At 45.5% G+C, this 23338-nt stretch overlaps 1 protein-coding gene across 5 annotated transcripts in view; it reads right to left on the bottom strand.

Annotated features, from left to right (window-relative positions):
• Positions 1 to 23338, bottom strand: part of LOC140429688 (glyoxylate reductase/hydroxypyruvate reductase-like) — a 152399-nt gene that overhangs the window by 77294 nt on the left and 51767 nt on the right. The window contains exon 1 of one of the 5 annotated variants that reach the window (XM_072516993.1): positions 20544 to 20766. The exons of 1 other annotated variant lie outside the window; for it this stretch is intronic. In XM_072516993.1, coding sequence (XP_072373094.1) covers positions 20544 to 20704 — 161 coding nt within the window. In that variant the 5' untranslated portion in view covers positions 20705 to 20766. Of the gene's footprint in view, positions 1 to 20543; positions 20767 to 23338 lie in introns of those variants that run through there. 3 more of the 5 variants (XM_072516990.1, XM_072516994.1, XM_072516992.1) reach the window with 3 other exon arrangements.

Here is a 23338-nt window from a genome sequence, read left to right as displayed (position 1 = left end):
CTCATAAAGACTTATACAATTCTAACAGGACTAGACAGGGTAGATGCAGGGAAGATGTTACCAATGATGGGTGTGTCCAGGACCAGAGGTCACAGTCTGAGGATTCAGGGTAAACTATTTCGGACAGAGATAAGGAGATATTTCTTCACACAAAGAGTGGTGAGCCTGTGGAATTAATTTCCACAGGAAGTAGTTAATGCTAAAACTTTGAATATATTCAAGAGGCGGCTGGATAATGCACTTGGGGAGAATGGGATTAAAGACTATGGGGAGAAAGCAGGATTAGGCTATTAAGTTGGATGATCAGCCATGATCGTGATGAATGGTGGAGCAGGCTTGAAGGGCCAAAAGGCCTCCTCCTGCTCCTACCTTCTATGTATCTATGTATCAGCACTTTTCTTAGCCTTGATCACCCCCATTTACATTCCCTTTATCTTTCTGTCCATGGCATCTTTGCCAATCTCCACCTATCGCTGGCCCCCTATCCAGCCTCACTGCTTCATCCCCCCCATCCCCACAACAATATAAATATGTCATTTACCTTTTTGACTTACTATCTCACTGACAAATGTAAAATGGCTAAAGTCCACATGCATGTCCATGTGAATGAGCACAGGCACAAGGACAGTGCTTAGTACTTGATTTTTATTTACTGATTCAAAATACAATTAGCCACATCTGGCATCCTGATTAATTATGTGTGGCTGGTGGCTAAAGAATTGGATAACACTGATTTATGTCTCCTGGAGTAGTTTAACTTCTAATGCAAAAGATGGAAAATTATATCTTTCTGTTTCAAATCTGTAGTAAATGACATTTTAGGAAGAAATATCAAAGTTCATCCAAAGCATTTTGAATTGAAGCAACTGGATAACCCATTAACTGAACTGTGTCGTTGATTAACTACGGTGAATGAGTGGGGACATTCCTTCTGAAAAATGGGAAAAATACTTATTTTCTTCATAATGTGCCAACCTGCTAATGAAATTGCATGAATATGTGGCCTTGTAATGTGGAATTTTTTGTATGTTCTTAGTTATGGAGAAAATCCTCCGTTTAAAATAATCAGAAGGAATGTCACCTCGATCAGTGGAATAAGGATACACTGGAAAGGAACATGTTTGCTGTTTGAGAGAGGCTGCTGTGTACAATGGCAGATGTGTTTGGCCACATAACAGTTGCCTCTGTGCTTCTTGTGAATCTTTTCTTCACCCTTTCTGAAATTTTCACATTCTTCCTGAAGTATAATCTTTTTTTAAAAAAATTGTTTTTAAAAATAAATTTAGATTACCCAATTAATTTTTCCCAATTAAGGGGCAATTTAGCGTGGCCAATCCACCTACCCTGCACATCTTTGGGTTGTGGGGGCGAAACCCAAGCAAACACGGGGAGAATGTGCAAACTCCACACGGACAGTGACCCAGAGCCGGGATCGAACCTGGGACCTCGGCGCCGTGAGGCACAGGGGCTAACCCACTGCGCCACCGTGCTGCCTTTTTCCGAAGTATAATGTCCAGAATTGCACACAATATTCCAGTTTACATGTTTATCGTAACAAGAAAGAACTTGTATTTACATACTCAGGATATCATTATGCAATATCGACAATGCAGTACCCTCCAAATTTGCGACCTCAATCAACTACAAAGATAAGGGCAGCAGGAGCATGGGAACTCCAACATCCACATGTTCCCTTTCCAATTACACACTACCTTGACTTAGATATCGATCGTTGTTCATTTACTGTCAGAGTCAAAATCCTGGAATTTCCTTCACCATAGAACTATTCAAAAATGTAGCTCACTACATTTCTGAGAGCAATTAAGAATGGGTAATAAATGCCAGTCTTGTCAATGATGCTGTATTCCAAGAATGATTTTTTAAAAAAAATTTCCTCTGAAGTTGAACAGCTAATGCTTTACCAGCAAAAAATAGGAAGGGCCAGCAAACAGTAATGAGATAAAGGAATAGGCACTTTCCTATTGAAGGAATGTTGATCAGAACATCAAGATTAAATTGTATGCATCTGAACAGACAGATGGTGGATTATCTTAACATCTCACTTGAAGGGGCTGGTTTAGCACACAGCTAAATCGCTGGCTTTGAAAGCAGACCAAAGCAGGCCAGCAACACTGTTCACTTCCCATACCAGCCTCCCCGAACAGGCGCCGGAATGTGGTGACTAGGGGCTTTTCACAGTAACTTCATTGAAGCCTACTTGTGACAATAAGCGATTTTCATTTCATTTCATTCAAACGCAGTGCCACCAATAATGCGGTACTCCCTCAGTAGGGCATTGAAGTTTCAGTCAGACTTTTGGTCCAGAAATTGATTCATGTTGGCCTGCCATTGCGATCATGGCATTGGAATTGGTAAACCCAATATACAGGTGCTATTAGCTCCTATATCTGGTTCACCTGCTGTTGAGTCTTTGTGTTTTTGAGTATAAAAATTGGCAAGTCATGTTGCAGCTGTATAGAACCTTATTTAGGCCGCACGTGGAGTATAGTGTTCAATTCTAGTCGCCACACTACCAGAAGGATGTGGCGGCTTTACAGAGGGTGCAGAAGAGATTTACCAGGATGTTGCCTGGTATGGAGGGCATTAGGTATGAAGAGAGGTTGAATAAACTTGGTTTGTTCTCACTGTAACGAAGGAGGTTGAGGGGGCGACCCGATAGAGGTCTACAAAATTATGAGGGGCATAGACAGAGTGTATAGTCAGAGACTTTTTCCGAGGGTATAGGGGTCAATTTCTCAGGGTAGAGGGGTCAATTACTAGGGGGCACAGGTTTAAGGTGCGAGGGGCAAGGTTTAGCGGAGATGTATGAGGCACGTTTTTTTACACAGAGGGTAGTGGGTGCCTGGAATTCGCTGCCGGAGGAGGTGGTGGAAGCAAGGACGATAATGATGTTTAAGGGGCATCTTGACAAATACATGAATAGGATGGGAATAGATGGATACGGATCTCGGAAGTGTAGAAGATTTTAGTTTAGACGGGCAGCGTGGTCGGCGCAGATTTGGAGGGCCGAAGGGCCTGTTCCTGTGCTGTACTTTTCTTTGTTCTTTGTCGACATAAGTTTGACACAGCACTTGTTCTGGCAATGCACAGTCACACTGTTTCTCTTCTTGTATATGACTGTGTACAGCCTTAGGGTAAAATGGTGTTGACGAATGTGATATAAAATAGTTACTTTAGAGATATTAGTTAATGTAATGTAGAGGTAGGCCAGTCTAATTCTGGTGAGTTCACAGACAAAGGATTTCAGACCGCATGGAAAAGCAGGAAGAGGTGTGTCCACCAAAGCAGGAGAAAAGGATGCTGAGTAATAGGGGCCAGAGGAAGGGATTGGAAGTGAGCCAATCAGAATAGATCAAACAGGTCAGGAGGGATATAGGATGACCTATGGGCGTCGAGTATGTGAAACTTGATACCATTTAAATTGATTTGCAGAGATCCCTTTGTCTCTTTGTTCATTCGCTTTCCTGGATGTAGGAGACTGGATGTGTCCTATGTTTCTGTGAAAGGAATCAAGCTTGCAAGCTAAATAAAATAACTAATGCTGTACCTGCAAATCCATCTCGACTTTTATTGAGGCCAGACTGACAGGTAAAGAAACTTGGGATTCAACATTTGGTGCCGAAAACCCGGGATTTCTCAAGACGGTTCTGACCAACTGCAAAATCAGAATTAGACTGGTTATGAACAGGAGGATGGGGAAAGAGGGCCCACAATGCAGAACTGGAAAATGACCACGCATTGATTTTTCCCCTCTTCTTATCGTCTGGTCACTCGCGGTTGGTATGGAAAGATCGTCTCGACGAAATCAAAGGTCAGTCTGGGGATTACCAATTTAATTGATGGGATTTCATATTGTTGATTCGGCTTGGGTTAGGGTTTTGAGTTGATGTGACATCTCGAATGATGGTTCAATTCCAAGTATAAGTGTTTTTAAGGCTGATGTGACTTCAGTACTGAGGGTTCAGTCTATCAGGGATAGTCAGCATGGCTTTGTGAAGGGTAGGTCATGCCTCACAAACCTTATCGAGTTCTTTGAGAAGGTGACTGAACAGGTAGACGAGGGTAGAGCAGTTGATGTGGTGTATATGGATTTCAGCAAAGCGTTTGATAAGGTTCCCCACGGTAGGCTATTGCAGAAAATACGGAGGCTGGGGATTGAGGGTGATTTAGAGATGTGGATCAGAAATTGGCTAGCTGAAAGAAGACAGAGGGTGGTGGTTGATGGGAAATGTTCAGAATGGAGTTCTGTCACAAGTGGAGTACCACAAGGATCTGTTCTGGGGCCGTTGCTGTTTGTCATTTTTATCAATGACCTAGAGGAAGGCGCAGAAGGGTGGGTGAGTAAATTTGCAGACGATACTAAAGTCGGTGGTGTTGTCGATAGTGAGGAAGGAAGTAGCAGGTTACAGAGGGATATAGATAAGCTGCAGTGCTGGGCTGAGAGGTGGCAAATGGAGTTTAATGTAGAGAAGTGTGAGGTGATTCACTTTGGAAGGAAAAACAGGAATGTGGAATATGTGGCTAATGGAAAAGTTCTTGAAAGTGTGGATGAGCAGAGGGATCTAGGTGTCCATGTACATAGATCCCTGAAAGTTGCCACCCAGGTTGATAGGGTGGTGAAGAAGGCCTATGGAGTGTTGGCCTTTATTGGTAGAGGGATTGAGTTCCGGAGTCAGGAGGTCATGTTGCAGCTGTACAGAACTCTGGTACGGCCGCATTTGGAGTATTGCGTACAGTTCTGGTCACCGCATTATAGGAAGGACGTGGAGGCTTTGGAGCGGGTGCAGAGGAGATTTACCAGGATGTTGCCTGGTATGGAGGGAAAATCTTATGAGGAAAGGCTGATGGACTTGAGGTTGTTTTCGTTAGAGAGAAGAAGGTTAAGAGGAGACTTAATAGAGGCATACAAAATGATCAGAGGGTTAGATAGGGTGGACAGTGAGAGCCTTCTCCCGCGGATGGAAATGGCTAGCACGAGGGGACATAGCCTTAAACTGAGGGGTAATAGATATAGGACAGAGGTCTGGGGTAGGTTCTTTACGCAAAGAGTAGTGAGGCCGTGGAATGCCCTACCTGCTACAGTAGTGAACTCGCCAACATTAAGGGCATTTAAAAGTTTATTGGATAAACATATGGATGATAATGGTATAGTGTAGGTTAGATGGCTTTTGTTTCGGTGCAACATCGTGGGCCGAAGGGCCTGTACTGCGCTGTATTGTTCTATGTTCTATGTTCTATATGGGTAGAAAGGCTGATGCGACTTCAGTACTGGGGGTTCAGTCTATTATATGGGTAGAGAGGCTGATGGGACTTCAGTAGTGAAGGTTCAGTCTAGAATAACTGTTTTTAAATCTGAAAAGGATTCAACTCCATGTGTGAGTTCTGATTCGGCTTGGGTTAGGTATGGAGTTGATGGGACATTTGAAATTGAAGATGGTTCAACTCTATGTGTGAGTGTTTTAAATATATAGTTGATTAAGCTAAAATTGTACCCTTGGACTGTGGTGGCGAAGGGCACAGTTCTGAGGACTAGTTGAGATTGTGGGGAATGCTGCATATTGGTTGAAGCAGAAGTCGATCAAAGGGTTAACAGCAGCAGCCAAAGTTAAAGACAGACAGTGCTTCTCACTCAGGCCTTGAGATAACAGCAGCAGCCTGTAGTGTAATCGGATACCTTTCCTTTGAGTCAGTGAACTCCAGCAAAGTTACGTTTTGAATTAATTAAAGGAAACCAGTGGGTTTCTCCACCTCTTTGATAAAAGTTATTATTTTCGAAAGCAATTGATTGAAATTGCCAGAATCTTAAGTTTTACTTACTTGAAATAATGTTTATCTCATTTTATCTGGAGATTAATAGAAACTTAAAGAAGATCACGGACACCATTTTAAAAAGTGTAAATCTGGAGATGATAGTTGACTTTGCCAACATTTTTGTGAATGTAAGAAAAACTTGTTAAAAGAAAAATTGTTAAGATAAAGAATTAATTAAGTTGTAAATGTTATACAAGTTTATGTTAAGCAAATCGTAAATTTAGTTCTGAGTTGAGATCAGAGCTAAGCTTGCAAGTTGCAGTAATTCAATTTGAATTTTCAAACATTTTTAAGTTTAAAAAAAAAACACTGTTAGAACCTTTTCAATCGCTTTGCCAAGAAAAAAAAAACGCGCAAGTAGAGACAGGAAAGGCACGGGTCAAACAAAAGATGAGCTACGTCGTTCAATGGCTGGCCTTGAATTGACAGAAAATGTTATATTCAATAATTTAGAAAATGTTCACTAAAAGTTCCGACTGCACCTGTAGCATTGTCTGCACTAATTCCAGAACCACCAGAGTATAATAATTGATATCCAGTCACTGCTCCCAGATTCCAATTATGCCAGTAACGCAAGCCCTTTTGGGTGATAGTATGGGTCCTGATTTACCATCTTCACGATCAGTAGAGAAAGAGGAGCTCTGTTCCGCAAGCCCAGTTAGCTCTAGGACCAGATCTCGGACAGCGAGAGAGGGGCTTGATCCTCACCAGAAACAATTAAGTATACCACCTAAGTCTCTCCAAACTAAGGAGAAACCACAAGGTTCGGGAACAAAGGAAGCTACAACAGATGATTTTGAAGAGAAAGAACTCCCTCTAGTGACAGGGAGAGACGTCGAAGTCTTGGAACAACCAGGGGAAATAGCTAGAGTGCCCCCTGGTGAGATTCGGAGACAGTTGCCGATTAGGAAGATACCAAACCCACCCAAAGGGACCCTCAGCTCCTTTTTATGGCCCACCGCATGCATCAACAGCTTTACAACTGCCGCCCCCTCTGAGGGGCCATTGGTCTACTGGGAGAAGAGGACGGGGCAGATATAGAGGGAGCAATGCATGTTTTCATTGCGGCCGTGCAGATCACTGGCAACAGGAATGCCCCTTTAAAAGACAGGCAGGGAAGGAGATTATCCGACCCAAAGGAGGGGGTACCCACCAAGGGGAGGACAGACGAGATACACTGACTTCTCCCAGGCAAACCCTTTCCCAACACAGGATTGACTAGCTAATTTAGTCATAAGGACTCTCCAATCGGACAGGGAACCTATTATCTCTCTGCAGATAGGAGATCAACATCACTCATTTGTAATCGACACTGGAGCAGTCATGTCTTCTGTGCAATCAGAACTTCGACTACCACTATCCGACCACACGCAGCAATTGTCGGGGTTCCAAGGACAGGTGTGTGAGTATCCTATTTCTGAACCTGTGACAGTCACTTACGAGAATAAGTCTGCAGATCATCAGTTTGTAGTGACTACTGGATTGGACTGTAACTTGTTGGCCCGAGATTTACTGTGTATCTTCCAGCTACAGCTAGAGTGCGGAGACGAGGGGGTAACGGTTAAATCATGGAGGATGAGACAACAGTGCTATATTTCTATCACCCCACAGTGGTGGACGTTAGACATTGAACATTCACTGCATCACGTTACCCTGGCCTATGACAGAACCGGACAAAACAGGGAGTTGGAGGACAAATACCGGCCATTAATTGGGACCGAATGGCCAGTCAAGGTTACAGCCACAGTCACGGGAAAAGAAGGTACAGCCGATTTTGTTACAATATCACCACATTTATGGCCACAGTCAGCTTCGGTAAGCCCTCATATTACACGTCAGGTCCACGACCAGTACCATGCCAGGGATCTGGGACGAATGGTAAGGAGGGCAGTGGATCATTCGGATCCAACAGAGTACGCACTTCAAGTCATGCCGGACGGCACTACCATAAAATATTTTGAGGTCCCTGAAACAATTAACACTCGACTGCAGCATCATTGGGGACATGATGTGTTGGAATATGTCAATCCACAGGTCTGGGCGGAATACCCATCACAAGTGGGAAAGACAAATGTTACACCTATTAAGGTAATGATTAAGGATCATGTAAAGCTACCTTCCATTCGGCAATACCCCCTGAAATCCCAAGCTGCTCCGTCTATAGACAAATTAATTCAAGAGCTGTTGCAACAGGGTATTTTGGTCCCTTGCCAATCAGAATGTAACACCCCCATACTTGCTGTGCCTAAACCAGCCAAACCAGACCAGTACCGATTAGTACAGGATTTACGTTCAATCAATGCCATCGCATAGCCGTTACATGCTCTCACCCTCCAACAGGATATTACGGTGTATAGCTCCCACTCGGTCATCGGACTACTGAGGCAACTGCAGACTCAGCATCTTACCGCAGCTCGTCAGAATAGGTATGAGGTATACCTTTTGAACAATCCACGTCTGACATTTAACCACTGTACCACCATCAATCCAGCCTGTTTTCTTAGTGGTCCCCCTGTCCATGAAGACGCACCTGGCCACGACTGTTTAGCCTGGATTCAGGAAACTACCACAATAAGGGGCGATTTGAGTGACATTTCGTCAGAACAACCTGACATGATTATGTGTGGTCAAATATCCCACCGGGGTTTAGTTAATGACTTACTGCAGGCCCTCCTTATGCCCGCGCAGATTTCCGTTATTAAATGCGCTGCCCACACAAATGGTAAGGCCCCAGTTGACGTTGGTAATGAACAAGCAGATTGTGCAGCGCGGACAGCCGCGCAAATTCAGCAAGTAATGGTGCCTAAAATGTTAAGTCAGACTAACCGATCTACTATAAATATGTCTGCTTCTGACAAGTCAATGCCAACCATCCAAGACGTCATAAGGTTACAGGAGGACGCTCCTGAGAGTGATAAACAAATGTGGAAACGGTTAGGTTGTACATATGATTCTGTTTCCTCTTTATGGACCACGCCAGCACATCAGACTTGTATGTCTGATGTACTGGCTTTATAGGTCATTGAATGTGTACACTTTGCAACTCATTGTGGGGCTCGAGGGACTAGTGATTTGTTGCTGGACACTTGGTGGCACCCTAAAATGCAGGGGTTGGCCCAAAGCATCAGTAATCGGTGTTTGATTTGTCAGCAATATAACACCGGAAAAGGTATCCCTTGTGGGATGGGGCAAACCCCGTTGCCCAGTGGTCCCTTTGAGACGCTCCAAATGGATTACATTGAGTTGGAAAGGTGTCAATGTTATAAATATGTTTTGGTCATTGTGGATGTGTTCAGCAGATGGGTCGAGGCGTATCCGACTATCGATAATAAAGCTGCTACTGTGGTTAAAGTTCTGATGCGGGAAATCATTCCCCAGTACAGTAGACCAGCTCAGTTGAGTTCTGATAACGGGCCTCATTTTCTTGGACAGATTAACCTGCCTCCCTTCTCCAGTGCTATTTTACAGGTGTGGAGCATGATGGGGTGGCTACGCACCGTCTGTGTGCTATTTGGCCTCACCTCGCTTGGAGTGTTATTGGCAATGGACATGGAAAAGGGGAATATTACCAACCAATCTACAAGGATACATCACCTATGCAAAGGTGATGTTCTTCGCTGCCCCCATATATGAGGACATGGTATCGACTCATGGAAGGTCGTCAAAGTTAAGGAGAATGCAGGAGTCATGAAGCAATTGCACCAGTCCCGGCGATGGGAAGGGAACATTATATGGACATTGCCTTGTTTTTGGAATACATGTAAATTTGATTTTGGATGTGTTAAGATTGGTGCAATAAAGGTAACATCAGGCCGTCAGGAGAGCGTAGGAAGAGGCTATGAGAAAGAGAGGGGGACTAGAGAGAGGACGGGGCGTGTGAGAAGGGAAGTACAGCTAGAACGTAGGTTACCGGGAGATACACTTAAGTTAGTTAAAGGCCAAACTGAGGAAAACCCGGGTAGTATGAATCTCTTTTACCAGATTTACCACCGCTTGTATGGCCACGGACGGGTTGTCTGCTACCCGAACCCCGCAGCAGTGTCTAGGTTATTTTCTGTTTCACCGCTTTGGGGCACTCCCCAAACGGTGGTTCATTGTCAGCATTCCGAGCCACTGCCCGAGCAAGTCACTCTTCCTTACGATCCGGGCTCAGCACCACCGGCTATTTGCCTTCCCCTTCCTCGGGATAATTACCATTCACAGTACGATAGGCTGCGACGGTGGAGGGCGTACAAACCTAGCCACTTCACTCCCAATAGGGATTCCCGGTCGTACGAGAATTGTTTCCGCAGTGAAGGATACGGCTGTTTGCTGGTAGAGGTGGAAACGAATATAACATGTCTGTTCCCCACCTGTACGGACAGGAGGTGCCATATCACCCAGGCGTCTGGCCAATGCGTTTGTTACAACACCACTTGCGTTCCATTGAACGCCAGCCTCCAGCTCCTTTGTGGCTGGGCGAATGTCTCTCATATCACTGGTGGGACTAGGGCTTTCCGCATTGCTAGGCGGCCCGAATGGGCGTTTCAAAGCTGGATAAACTGGGCTACTGGGGGATCCTTACGCAACCGATATACTGATTGTGATGCTAGCCTGCACACGGAGCAAGGATACTACTTTTTATTTAATGGCACAGCGACCAACGTTTTGTCACCCCCATTTCCCCGCCAAATTGCTATAGGGACTCTAGTCCCTACCACAGTCCCCTGCCCTTCGGCGTGGAAGCTGCATAATCAGTTAGCACGCCGGGCAGTCTCTGCTGAATTTTGCAAGAACTGGAAAAAACCTCAGGTTCTCGCACCCAACCGGGGCCACTCAGCCGGATGGGGAATTCTGAGCGTCTTGACACTGGGAGGTGTGGGGGGTTCCTTGGCTGTCAGTGATAGGAATTATTTTATTTGTGGCCTTACCATCTTGGGAAATGAAACCTTGGGAGCCCTCGGGGCAATAATCAAGGAATTGTCTCAGCTACGGTTGTTTGCAATGCAGAACCGGTATGCTCTTGACTATCTTCTGGCCCGTGAGGGTGGGGTATGCGCCATAGTGCAGGGCAAGTGTATCATGGGAGTTCAGGACTTGACCGCTAATATCACTAAATTTATGGATCACATACGGGATCACCTGGACGGAATGCAGGATCCTGGCTCTTGGGGTAACTGGGGATTTGGGGGTTGGAAGGACTGGTTGATAAATATGGCCATGTATTTAGTGGTGGCTATCGGCTGCATCTTTGTGGGCCTAGCTATCCTTAAATGTGTGTTGGGTAGAATGCGGGGTGCACTGGAACAGATCAACGCCCCTAAAATCTTAACTGTTAAAATCCATGAGGGTGCAGCAGATGAGGGGGGGCTAAGCCAGGAATTGGAAATGCAGCGATGGATCTTTTTAGATGAGGAACCGTAGCTATGGATTGGATAGTTCGGTTATCATGGAATGATAAAAGGAGGGAATGACGAATGTGATATAAAATAGTTACTTTAGAGATATTAGTTAATGTAATGTAGAGGTAGGCCAGTCTAATTCTGGTGAGTTCACAAACAAAGGATTTCAGACCGCATGGAAAAGCAGGAAGAGGTGTGTCCACCAAAGCAGGAGAAAAGGATGCTGAGTAATAGGGGCCAGAGGAAGGGATTGGAAGTGAGCCAATCAGAATAGATCAAACAGGTCAGGAGGGATATAGGATGACCTATGGGTGTCGAGTATGTGAAACTTGATACCATTTGAATTGATTTGCAGAGATCCCTTTGTCTCTTTGTTCATTCACTTTCCTGGATGTAGGAGACTGGATGTGTCCTATGTTTCTGTGAAAGGAATCAAGCTTGCAAGCTAAATAAAATAACTAATGCTGTACCTGCAAATCCATCTCGACTTTTATTGAGGCCAGACTGACGGGTAAAGAAACTTGGGATTCAACAGTGAAAGCACCTTACTCAGTCTCTCCAGTCTCAGCAGTACTTGATAGCCCGGCATTCTATCAGACTGTCTGGCTCCCCTTCTGTGATCTGCATAAAACTTTGCAGTGCCCTTTGTCACTGCATTATGATCGCGAATCGCCGATCAATACTGATGTCCCTCAGCTCTGGATTCTTGGTGCATGTCCTGCATCCTAATAGCAGCTCAGCTTTGCTCTGTCATATTATAGAGTGTGAAGTTGCTCTATGCTTGAACACATTTTGCAGCAACCCCTCTTTCCAATCTTTGCCCTCAGTCTGAATAATACTCATCTGTTTTGACTGCCTGGGTGCAGTCTGTGATGGTGAATGCCTGTGATTTGCATGTAATCTGCAAAGTTTGTGAAATAAATTAATAATAATCTTTATTATTGTCACAAGAGTGACTGGTAGGCCAAACCTTGCAAATATTTCAGTCAATGCAGAAACCATTTTCTCTGTTGTAGATCTCATCACAACATGTTCATAGTAACAAGTGTAATAGTCGATCACCACTAGTACGGACTCTTCTGACTGAAGTGGACCCAAGATATCAACTGCCACATCTTCCCATGGTCCAGCCAGTAACAATTTGCTGCATCCAGGCTCTGGTGAATTGAGTCTGTTGCCAAATTGACAACCATGACATGTTTTGACAAACTGCTCCACATCTTTCTTCATCCCTGGCCACATTACTTTGGTTTGTAAGTTTTGCTAAGTGCCAACAATTTCCAAGTGGCTCCCATGAACTCACATCACCAGTCCAGGCCTTTTGTGGCACAGCAAGTTTGCTGCCTCTGAGAACACACTTCCCAATTGTGCACAGTTCAAAGTGATGCATGCTTTATCTGGGAAATTCTCCCAATTTCCAGCTTGGGTTTTCTGTCTGGTGTCATCCAATTCTGTACCCTTGTCTGACTCTCTTTCAATCTCTCTCTAGTTGTCATTGTTCTGCGTGTAGCATGAACTGCCATAAACCATACAAATGATTCTACTTGCTTCTCTAGTGAGGATTGGTGTGTTTGATCCTCCCTCATTTGTTGTGACAGTGGGTCAGCAATGTTCATCTTTCCAGCAATGTGAAGTACTGCTGGAGTCTCAACATCCACCTTTCGATTCTGGCACATGGTTTGAGGGAAATTGAAGTTTAATGATTTGTTTTAGTTTAGTTTGCACACAGTTGAGGTATGCCGACCCAATATGGTTTTATGCTGAATTCTGGGACACAAGCTCATCACATGATGTGGTCTTGATATCACACTCAAACGTGACAAGGGACAAAGAACATATGACCTTAAGGTGGTAATATAAGACGCAAGATTGAACAATTACTGGTACAGAACTATCCGACTCCCTCGCAATTAAAATTTCTGTTCTTGAAATTCGAAGTCCTATTGTGCAAAGAAAAAGTGACTTTATTTCCCACCGTGTAACCATCTTTGATTTTGTAAGTTTCGGCTCAGGTTCTGTAAGTAGCTTTTGTAACTCTGTAGTTCTTTTAAAGTTATATATCTGTTAGTTGAATATACTGTGTTATGTTTACCAGACTGATCACCAAGAAAAGGTTCACCATTCTTCTCAATCACTACAAATCTTGTCTTTACATTCCAATCTCCAGCTCTCACATCCACAATTAAGTATCTAGCAGTTTCCAGTGGGGTTTTGGATGTGTAATGTCATGTGGGAGTACCTTTAAGATATGGATGTTTAAGCAATGTACCTTTAAGAAAACAGTGATGCCATAGAGTGGGTGGAGCTCAGCTCAGTTCAGCCATTTTGAAGTTTGGTTTTGCAGTTTAAAACGTGCCTGGCTGTTTTGCTATGAGCTGATTAAAAGGAGAAAGCCAGTTTGAGACAGCAGCTTGAGAAGTTCTGGTTTGCTGTGAGTTGCTTGAAGGGAGAAAGCCAGTTGGAAAAAGCAGTTTGTGTGTGTCTGTGTGTGTCCAGAGAGCTGCAGGAAAAAAGCAAGGTACTGGAGCTGAAGTCAACCAAGCTAATATGTCTCTGCCATTCTACAGAATATATATATATCCTTTAACCTGATGTGATACTGTTTAAAGGTGTTAAGTCTCTTGGAAGTTTGAAGGAACATTTTAAGGAGTTGTTTACTGTTGCAATGTTTTCTTAACTTTGAAGTAAGGGGTGTTCAGAGATCCAATGTTTATTTAAGATGTTAAGTTGAGTTCATGGAATAAACAGTGTTTTGTGTTTAAAAACCCACGTGTCCATAATTGTAATCCCACACCTAGGGAAAAAGCCGTGTGCTATGAAAAGCAACAAATACATTAAAGGGAGAGGTTGGTTGAACTCCATGATACATTTTGGGGTTATGAAAACGCCTCGCCCATAACAGTAACAATAAAGCTTTGTACACATTTCAAGATCTGCACTCGATTCTTTCTATCTTCAGTTCATTTCACAGTGCTCTATCGATGACTTAATGTCTGAATTTACATTAACACCAACAGCAATCATTGGAATTTTCTTGTGGTAGCTTCCATTGACAGAAAACATGTATCCATAGAATCTTGACAGTACAGAAGGAGGCCCTTCAGCCCATTGAATCTGCACCGAGCGTCCAGAAGAGCACTCTCCCTGGGCTCAATTTCCCACCCCATCCCCATAATCCCACACATTGATCATGGCCAATCCACCTAACCTGCACATCTTTGGATTGTGGGAGGAAACTGAAACACCCAGAGGAAACCCACGCAGACATGGCAGAATGTGCAAACTCCACAGTCCCAAAGACTAGAATCGAACCTGGGTCCCTGGTATTACGATCGCAGACTTGACCCCAACAGTGGCTAGGAGACAGCACAGAAACTCCAATATTTTGTTTTAATTTTGTAATACTGTGAGGAAAGGATACCTCGCTCCAAGATTGATTTCACGAAAAATAAGAATGCGGTTAATCAAAACAAACTCTATTACTAACACGGTATTAAAATATCACACTACATAATAGCTTACAATTATCGCTTAAAAAAATGTTATTTAGTACAATGAATACAGTAACCCTTAGCTATACTACCTTTATTCCCATTCAAACAACAACAAAAACCCACTCAGTTCTCAATCCACTGTTAAAATACAGCTAGCGCTCAGCAATACCTGCTTTACAGAGATGTTCTTTGAGAAAGGGAGATCCTGTGACACTGCTTTAAAGAAAAACTCTGAATCCTATCAGAACCATGCAAGAAACTCTGGCTGTATTTCTTCAAAAGCTTCTTCAGCTCACCTTCTAATCAGGCCATTCTGAACTGCTTGGAAAGACTGTTATCTATCCACAGATATATTTTATGAACTGCAGTGAGAGCAAAATGCTTGACTTCTGCTCACAGCGCCATCTAGAACTTCCACTGAACTGCTTTTCTGCAAAATGCCTGATACCTTAGCTCCACCCAATAACTACATCATCTTACCAAGTTGAAATATAATTAAACTCCACAGGGAACCCCCCTCCCCCCAAATCCAAACAAAGCTGCATTAGCCCATGCTTTTTACAGTGCCTTAATTGCACCGCTGGCTCCCAACCTTTCAAACCAGGATTTGTTAAAACATGACTGCAGCAGTCATACACACACTAACCCAGTTTTTTTTAACCCTTATTGCACCAAATATCGTTAATACCATATATCTGAAATTCCTACATTCATATCACTGGTGCTGTTTAATCACTGTGCCACCGTACTGCCCTTGATTGTTTTTCGTCTCCTCACTCTCTGCAGCATCTCACAGTTCTGATACTTTCATTTCTTTTTGCTTTATGTGGTTTGCCAGGCTTCCCTATCTGTCTGCGAGGCTTCCCCTCCATCTCTCTGTCCAGCTTTGCTTCGACACTTCATGGCAAAAATGATCTTTATCACCACATTTTCTGCTCATCTTCCCTTTGGCAGAACCGAGGTATCTCTTCCATAGTACCCCAGGTTGCCACATCCAAAACATTCTCTTTCAGATTTTGCTGTTTATACTTCTACGAAGCTGGATTCTTTTGCGCCACTCAGTTAACCTCAACTTTTATAATGCCAAAAAGCAAGGGACCATGTTTCATGCTGTGAAATTGTGAATCCATTGCTTCCAATGTGGCTGTTATTTTCAAAATATCATCCAATATTATGTCACCTTCTACTTTCAGCAGTTTAAACCTCAATTTATCCGATGTGCAATGTTGGACCACCTGACCCATTATCTGGTTATTCAGATCCGTCACAATATAATTTCATCCATCCGCGCCGGCCTCAAATAAGTCACAAATTGGGTGACTGTTTCCCTCTTTCTGTCTCATCTGATGGAAAACATACCTTTGGAATGTGACATTTGGCAATGTCACATAATAGTCCCACAGAGCTTTCCCTACACTTCATAATTCGGCTTTTCTCATGTGTCAGACAACATCTTGAAAGTCTCCCTCACTGAACCATCCACATTGAACAACAAGCAGGCCCCTAACTGTGCTTCCTGCGCCACCATTGCCCCACCCAAAAAACAACTGCGACAGTCAGCTTATGCTTCAAACGCCTCCTGCCACACTTTCCGTTTCACTTTGAAAGTGCTGGCACGACCATTGGATCAAACGGCTGTGCTGAATGTAAGAAATTGGTATATATATTGTATTTTATAGCTGTTACAATAAAAACAATTAAGCCTGAGTTCAGGAATATATATGTGTTTCAGTATTATTAAAGAATCTAGGTTAAGGTTTCCAGACACTGGCTGCAGAAGGTGATTTCTCTCTCCATTGGTTTCTATTGGTGGTCTCCTCATGGGGACTCCTTCCCCAGCTCCCCCCCTCTCTCTGGGACCTCTCTCTCGTCACTCTCTGGGTTCCCTCTTTGGGACCACTCCCTATCCCCTGTCCCAGGGCCGTTCTGTTATGATGCCCCACTCCTGGGTCCTGTGATTTGATTTTCATGCCGGTTTCTTCCATGCAGGCTCACCAGGCACTTGTCCCCAGACTGGAGATCTCAGAATGCTGCACATGCACCATCCACTCCTGATCTGGGCATGCGTGCAAACTCCCATGGCACCCTGAAACTTGTAGTTCCCATCCTCAAGTAAGTCAGGATTCCTAAACCTTACACTCATGGCTTTTCAAAGGATTATCTGATGTTATGTCAGGGATGGAGACAGATCCTCTAGAGTCTTTGGGCAGTGAAGAGTTTGCATTTGTTTTATGGAATTTTCTGAACTAGCCCCATTGAAACAAGTGAGTGGTGCCTGAATTCAGATTTGAGGTTACAGCATGGGTTGGAGTGGGGTCGGTTTTATTTGTAGACCCCAAACTACCAAAGGGTTGATAAGAATTTTGAGATAACAAAAGAGGGCATTCTTTCTATTCTATTCAATTCAGTTGCACGCTATGGAATGTTTTGAGATGGCCTTTATTTAAAGGGTTTGTTGATCTCGATTCTCTTATCATGACCAGATTTTTATCTGTTGCTGGTGAATATTTTATTGGAATCATTTACTTTTCTGGAAGGGAGCAAAGTTTAAACCCATTTCCAAATATGCAGCCCCATAGCCTCTCTCTCCCTCACTGTTTTGGAACCACACTTTAACTCACTCTTTCTCAAAATAAAGCTCCTACTTTCTCTACTCCTAATTTCTCTCAGCTTTTTCTCCTTTCTACAATTTTCAACTCTTTAAAACCTCAACTTGCCATTGTGACTTCTCAATTTACTTCATTTTTGTTTTATCCTTTTCAGCCTAAGTCTTGGTCCTTCATTTCAATTTTCCCATTAGTTAAAATAGTCTGAATGAGGATGGAGATGAGCTTCAGCAAGTTGAGTTACAAACCAGGTTGAACCATCGCTCACCTCCCCCGACCCACCACTTCATCCCAGAATAACCACTTTGCATGTAGTGTTTCCTGCAAAAGCAGGGCCGGGATTCTCCCCTACCCGGTGGGGCGGAGGGTCCCGGCGGGGTGGAATGGCGGGAAGCACTCCGGCGTTGGGCCGCTCCAAAGGTGCGGATTTCTCCGCACCTTTAGGGGCCAAGCCCTCACCTCAAGGCCTTTGGCGCCATGCCAGCCGGGGCCGAAGGGACTCCACCGGAAACCCGCGCATGAGCGGGAGCGTCAGCGGCTGCTGACGTCATCCCTGCGCATGCGCAGGGGGATCACTTCCGCATTGGCCATCGCCAGCCGGAAGGAAAAGAGTGCCTCCATGGCACAGGCCCGCCCGCGGATCGCTGGGCCCTGGGGGGGCACCCCCCGGGGCCAGATCGCCCCGCACACCCCCACCCCCCCAGGACCCCGGAGCCCGCCCATGCCGCCAGTCCCGCCGATAAGGTAGGTAGTTTGCGTCACGATGGCGGATCTGGCATGACAGCAGCGGGACTTCGGCCCATCGCGAGCCGGAGAATCGCCGGAGGGGGGGGGCATCGACCAACGTGATTCCCGCCCCCACCGAATTTTTGGTGCCGGAGAATCCGGCGGCTGGCGGGGGCGGGATTCACGCCGCCCCCCCCCCCCCCCCCCGGCGATTCTCCGACCCGGCGGGGGGGGGGGGGGTCGGAGAATCCCGCCCAAAGTCTTTTTTTTGCACAGCGCGTGGCTAATCATAACATTATTGTCGGAATGTCATGATTGTATTTACGCTTTGTAAGACTGGACAGGGAGCACTGGCTAAACCTCTGACCTACAACGCATGAGAATTTGCCAGTGACTCAGAAACATGTCCAAAAATGTGAACATTATGGTCATGAACACGGTGGCTGAAAGTCCTTTCATCAATGGACTCTAACAAAAATTAAGTGGTGATTGATGAGATGCTCCATAGATTTTAGCTGATCAACCAAACTGCAAATTAATAGCTGCCCTGGCATGGACAGTCCATGCAAAGATTTAGCTTCAAAATGGTGGGGGCTATAGTACTTATCAATTGGTCTATGGAAGGAATCCGTGCCCTAGAAGGGACTACATTTAGCTCATTTTTTTTCTGTACACTTGAATGTTTCCATTACGGTGGAAGTCTGATAAAATTCAGAGTTCTAAGGCATCACATAAGACCAGGTCGGCAAAACTTTAATGCTGGGGATTTAACGTACTATAAAAGGGTCATAAAGGGTGGAAAGATCTGGGTAAAGTGATAGGATGTGAAGACATGACAGCAAGTCCTCATCAGAGTAGTTAAATTAATAAGGTCTGCTCATCTTGGTTCATTCAGATGGATTACAAACTTTCAGAATCTGAGCAATTAATAGAAGATGATGAGGCATCCTGTACCTCACATACTCATATATTTGACAGTTATGAGGAATAAAATACAGTGGATAAGAGGCCGGATGGCAATAGGCAGAATGATACCGATACACAGAACAGGGATGTCATATCCAGTCCCATCCTGCTTAGACTAGGTACCCAAGTGACGTACATACCAGAATCATCCAGTCAATGGAGGGATCATAGAATCTACATGGTAGAAGGAGGCCACTCAACTCATCGAGTCTGCACCGGCTCTTGGAAAGAACACTCTGACTTACTGAAAGTAGGCTGTACTCAACTAAAAGCAGATCCAGGAATGTTCTACTGGCAGCACAAAGAGAAACTCTCCAGCATCTTTATGATGCAAGTTGATGATTTCCTATGGGGACGTTTTGTGGAAATTAAGCAATTTGTTTAAAAATAAGGAAAAAGGGAAATTTAAAATTGGAAGTGAGGGGGCCTCGAATTGGGGTAACTAATTTCCCCTGGTTGTTCCTTTGAAATTACTCCTGTTTTCCAAAATGATTATTTGGGGTTGTCGCTATACAGCAACTGAGGTGCAGCAATTGATAAAGTAGACTAAGTGTCAGTCTGGGAGTGGGACTGATTGCTATATGGACAGAGATAACCAAATACTTTGCAGTTAAAACACAATCCAGGGAACCGCTTTGAGAAACTCCCTTGCTCAGTCCGCAAGCATGACCCCAACCTTCCTGTTCCGTGCCATTTCAACTCAGCATCTTGCTGTCATGCCCACATGTCCAGCCTTGGCCTGCTGTAATGCTCCAGTAAAGCCCAACGCAAGCTGGAGGAGCAGCACCTAATCTTCGGATTAGGCACATTACAGTGCTCAGGCCTCAACACGAGTTCAACAATTCTAAACTGTGACCATTCCCCTCCATGACTGGGCTCAGCGATAATGCCCCTTTGTTCTGCCAACATATTCCTGTTAAGGTTGAATGAGTTACCACCAGAGACAGTGGCCCTAAACATCATTTTCCCTTCAGATGCTAACTGGCTTGTTGTGTATGTCCAGCATTTGCAATTTCTCTTTTGAATTGACTGCACCACATCCGGTACTTGTACCATTGGAATTGTAATGAGAAGTCACAATGTTGAGATAGGAAGGAGACAGGAGGGGGAACAAAGGTTCTTGCATAGGGACCGAGCCCAGAGGAACAAAACAACATTTTAAAGAAATCCTGCCAATCCCCTTCATGAAGAGCAATTAAATAACTTAAGTGTTAAAGACCCTGTGGACAGGATTGTTTTGACATTCTGTCCCTCACGATCTCCGGATTATTTTTGTTTTCTGATTTGGATCACTGGAACTGATTCCAGTCCCTTGTCCCACTGATCCACACTCAGTACTCAGGGTTCCTTGCAATTTCAACTTCAAGTTTCATAGTTTAAATAAAGTAGCTGTAAGTCTTGACAACTGACGGGTTAGTCTCTGCAAGTGCAATTTAAAAGGTCTCAACGGTAGGTGGCTTTGACATATCCCCCTGCAACGAGAATGCTGCCTTAAGGAAGACACTGACCCTTTCATCTGTCCCCTGCTCCTTACTCACATGCCCGAGTCCTGGAGCAGCCGCAGAGCTTCCCGGGGTATCCTGCGAGTCACATACACCCTCGCCAGCTGCCGATTCCCCTGCATGGTGTGTCCCGCTTTACTGGTCACAGCTCGGTTCAGCTCTGTCAGAATACCGCGGCTCAAGCCCCTCAGCCACATACTGCCAGCTCAAACCGCCAGTGCAAACAGGGACTTTGAGATGCTCCTTTCCAGTGCTTCTAAGTTTATTCAAACAAGAGGCGGCTCCCACATTGCCCAATGTTTGATCTAACTCAGGCCGCCCTGGACATGGGCCAGTTTTGCATGAATAATCGTCCAGCACATGGGTTTTGATCCCTGTGCCGGATGGATTTGGCATCGGCCTCCTTGCTCTACCCATGGTGGAGGTTGTGGCACTGGGGGTTGGAGCTGCTTTTGGCAGAAAACTTAATACAAGTCGTCCAGACCAAGTGACTTATCCACTCTAATCATTGCCAGCCTTTCCAGTACATCCATCTTAGAGGCAATGCATAGCAGTCACAATCTCAATTTATTGTAGTTAGCTGATGGTCTGTCAACCACTGTTTGTTGATGTACCATTTGTCAATGTACTCTCTTGATTATTCTTTCTGTCTACCATGTACATACTGTGTACGTTGCCTTAGCCGCAGAAAATACTTTTCACTGTACTTCGGTACATATGACAATAAATAATCAATCAATCAATTAAGCAAACATCATACTTTGCCCCTGCCCCTCCCCAACCCAACTCCCCTCCCTCCCCCCATCACCTCGGCCAGGCCCGACTCCCCAGGCGGCACGGTGGTTAGCACTGCTGCCTCACGCTCCAAGGACTCGGGTCCGATCCTGGCCCTGGGTAATTGTCTGTGTGGAGTTTGCACATTCTGCCCGTGTCTGCATGGGTCTCACCCCCACAAACCCAAAAATATGCAAGGTAGGTGGATTGGCCATGCTAAATTGCCTCTTAATTGGAAAAATGTTAAAACATTTTTTTTTAAAGATATCGTCATGATGCACAATCAATGACCACAGAAGTGAGGTTGTAGTCCAACTGAAGGCTTTAATAAGCTAGATGTTTCCCCCAGCAGCTCAGGTACAGAATGAGGGCTGCTGGGGCGGCACGGGTTCTTATACCCCCCTAGCAGGGCGGAGCTACCATACAGCTTGACCAATAGTAAGCATACAACATCTACCAATGGTGTTCCAGCATTACCAGGTACCGTAATACCTCTACACAGACTGCCACATTCACCCCGTTAAAAAAGTCCGGCGGGGGTGGTGGCCTGATACTACAAACATGGTAACGCGGTAGAATTAGTTATGGAGGTACTGTAATACCTCCGTACAGCGTTTTGTAACTATTTACAATTCTATTAGCTATTTACAATTTATGATTTAAATTTACAATTTAAAATGAAGCAATCAGTCGATCGGGGGCCCTGGTCGTCCTCTGAGATCATCGGAGCTTCGGTGGTGACTCCGGTGGAGGCTCGGGCGTCTGTGACTCCGGGAGTGTGGCCTCAATCTCTGTGGCAGCTTCGACACCCCTAGATGGCGCTGGTGGGGAAAACGGTTGACCTGGGAAGGGAGCGCCTGCGGGGTGCGTCGGTGGGTGGGGGGGCCTAGACGGGGCCGGCGGAAGGACCAATCCTCCTGTAAGGTGCCCTGGTGGAAGGGAGGGTGGGACTGATGGCTGGGGTGTGCGTGGGGCTCCAGGTCTCCTAGGGAGACCGTATCTTGTCAGCCGTCGGGGTACTGGGGGTTAGCGTGGAGAAGATGGACCCTCTCGACCAACGGGTCCGACTTGTGCGCCCGCGCGTGTTTTCGGAGCAGGATGGGTCCGGGAGCTGCCACCCAGGTCGGGAGCGAGGTCCCAGAGGAGGACTTCCTGGGGAAGACAAGGAGCCGTTCGTGAGGTGTCTGGTTGGTTGTGGTACAAAGCAGTGACCGGATGGAGTGGAGGGCATCCGGGAGGACCTCGTGCCAGCGGGAGACCGGGAGATTCCTGGACCGTAGGGCCAGTAGGACGGTCTTCCAGACCGTTCCGTTCTCTCTCTCTACCTGTCTATTACCCCGGGGATTGTAACTGGTCGTCCTGCTCAAGGTGATGCCCTTGCTGAGTAGGAATTGACGCAGTTCGTCGCTCATAAAGGAGGACTCCCTATCACTATGTATGTAAGCGGGGAACCCGAACAGTGCAAAGATGCGATGGAGGGCCTTGATGACGGTGGTTGCGGTCATGTCGGGGCAGGGGATGGCGAATGGGAACCGGGAGTACTTGTCAATCATGTTCAGGAAGTACGTGTTGCGGTCGGTGGAGGGGAGAGGGCCTTTGAAGTCCATGCTGAGGCATTCAAAGGGACGGGAAGCCTTTATCAGGTGCGCTCTCTCTGGCCGGTAGAAGTGCGGTTTGCACTCCGCGCAGATTTGGCAGTCCCTGGTGGCTGTCCTGACCTCCTCGATGGAGTAGAGCAGGTTGCGGGTCTTGATAAAGTGGAAAAGGCGAGTGACCCCCGGGTGGCAGAGGTCCTCGTGGAGGGCTCGGAGGCGGTCCACTTGTGCGGTGGCACATGTGCCGCGGGATAGGGCATCAGGAGGCTCGTTTAGCTTCCCGGGGCGATACAAGATCTCGTAGTTGTAGGTGGAGAGTTCGATCCTCCATCGCAAGATCTTATCGTTTTTTATCTTGCCCCGCTGTGCATTATCGAACATGAAAGCAACCGACTGTTGGTCAGTGAGGAGAGTGAATCTCCTGCCGGCAAGGTAATGCCTCCAATGTCGCACAGCTTCTAC

Source organism: Scyliorhinus torazame, chromosome 9 (genome assembly GCF_047496885.1).
Source record: "Scyliorhinus torazame isolate Kashiwa2021f chromosome 9, sScyTor2.1, whole genome shotgun sequence".
NCBI lineage: Eukaryota > Metazoa > Chordata > Chondrichthyes > Carcharhiniformes > Scyliorhinidae > Scyliorhinus > Scyliorhinus torazame.
Note: the sequence above shows the minus strand (reverse complement) of the source record. Positions and strands in the feature narration are given on the sequence as shown.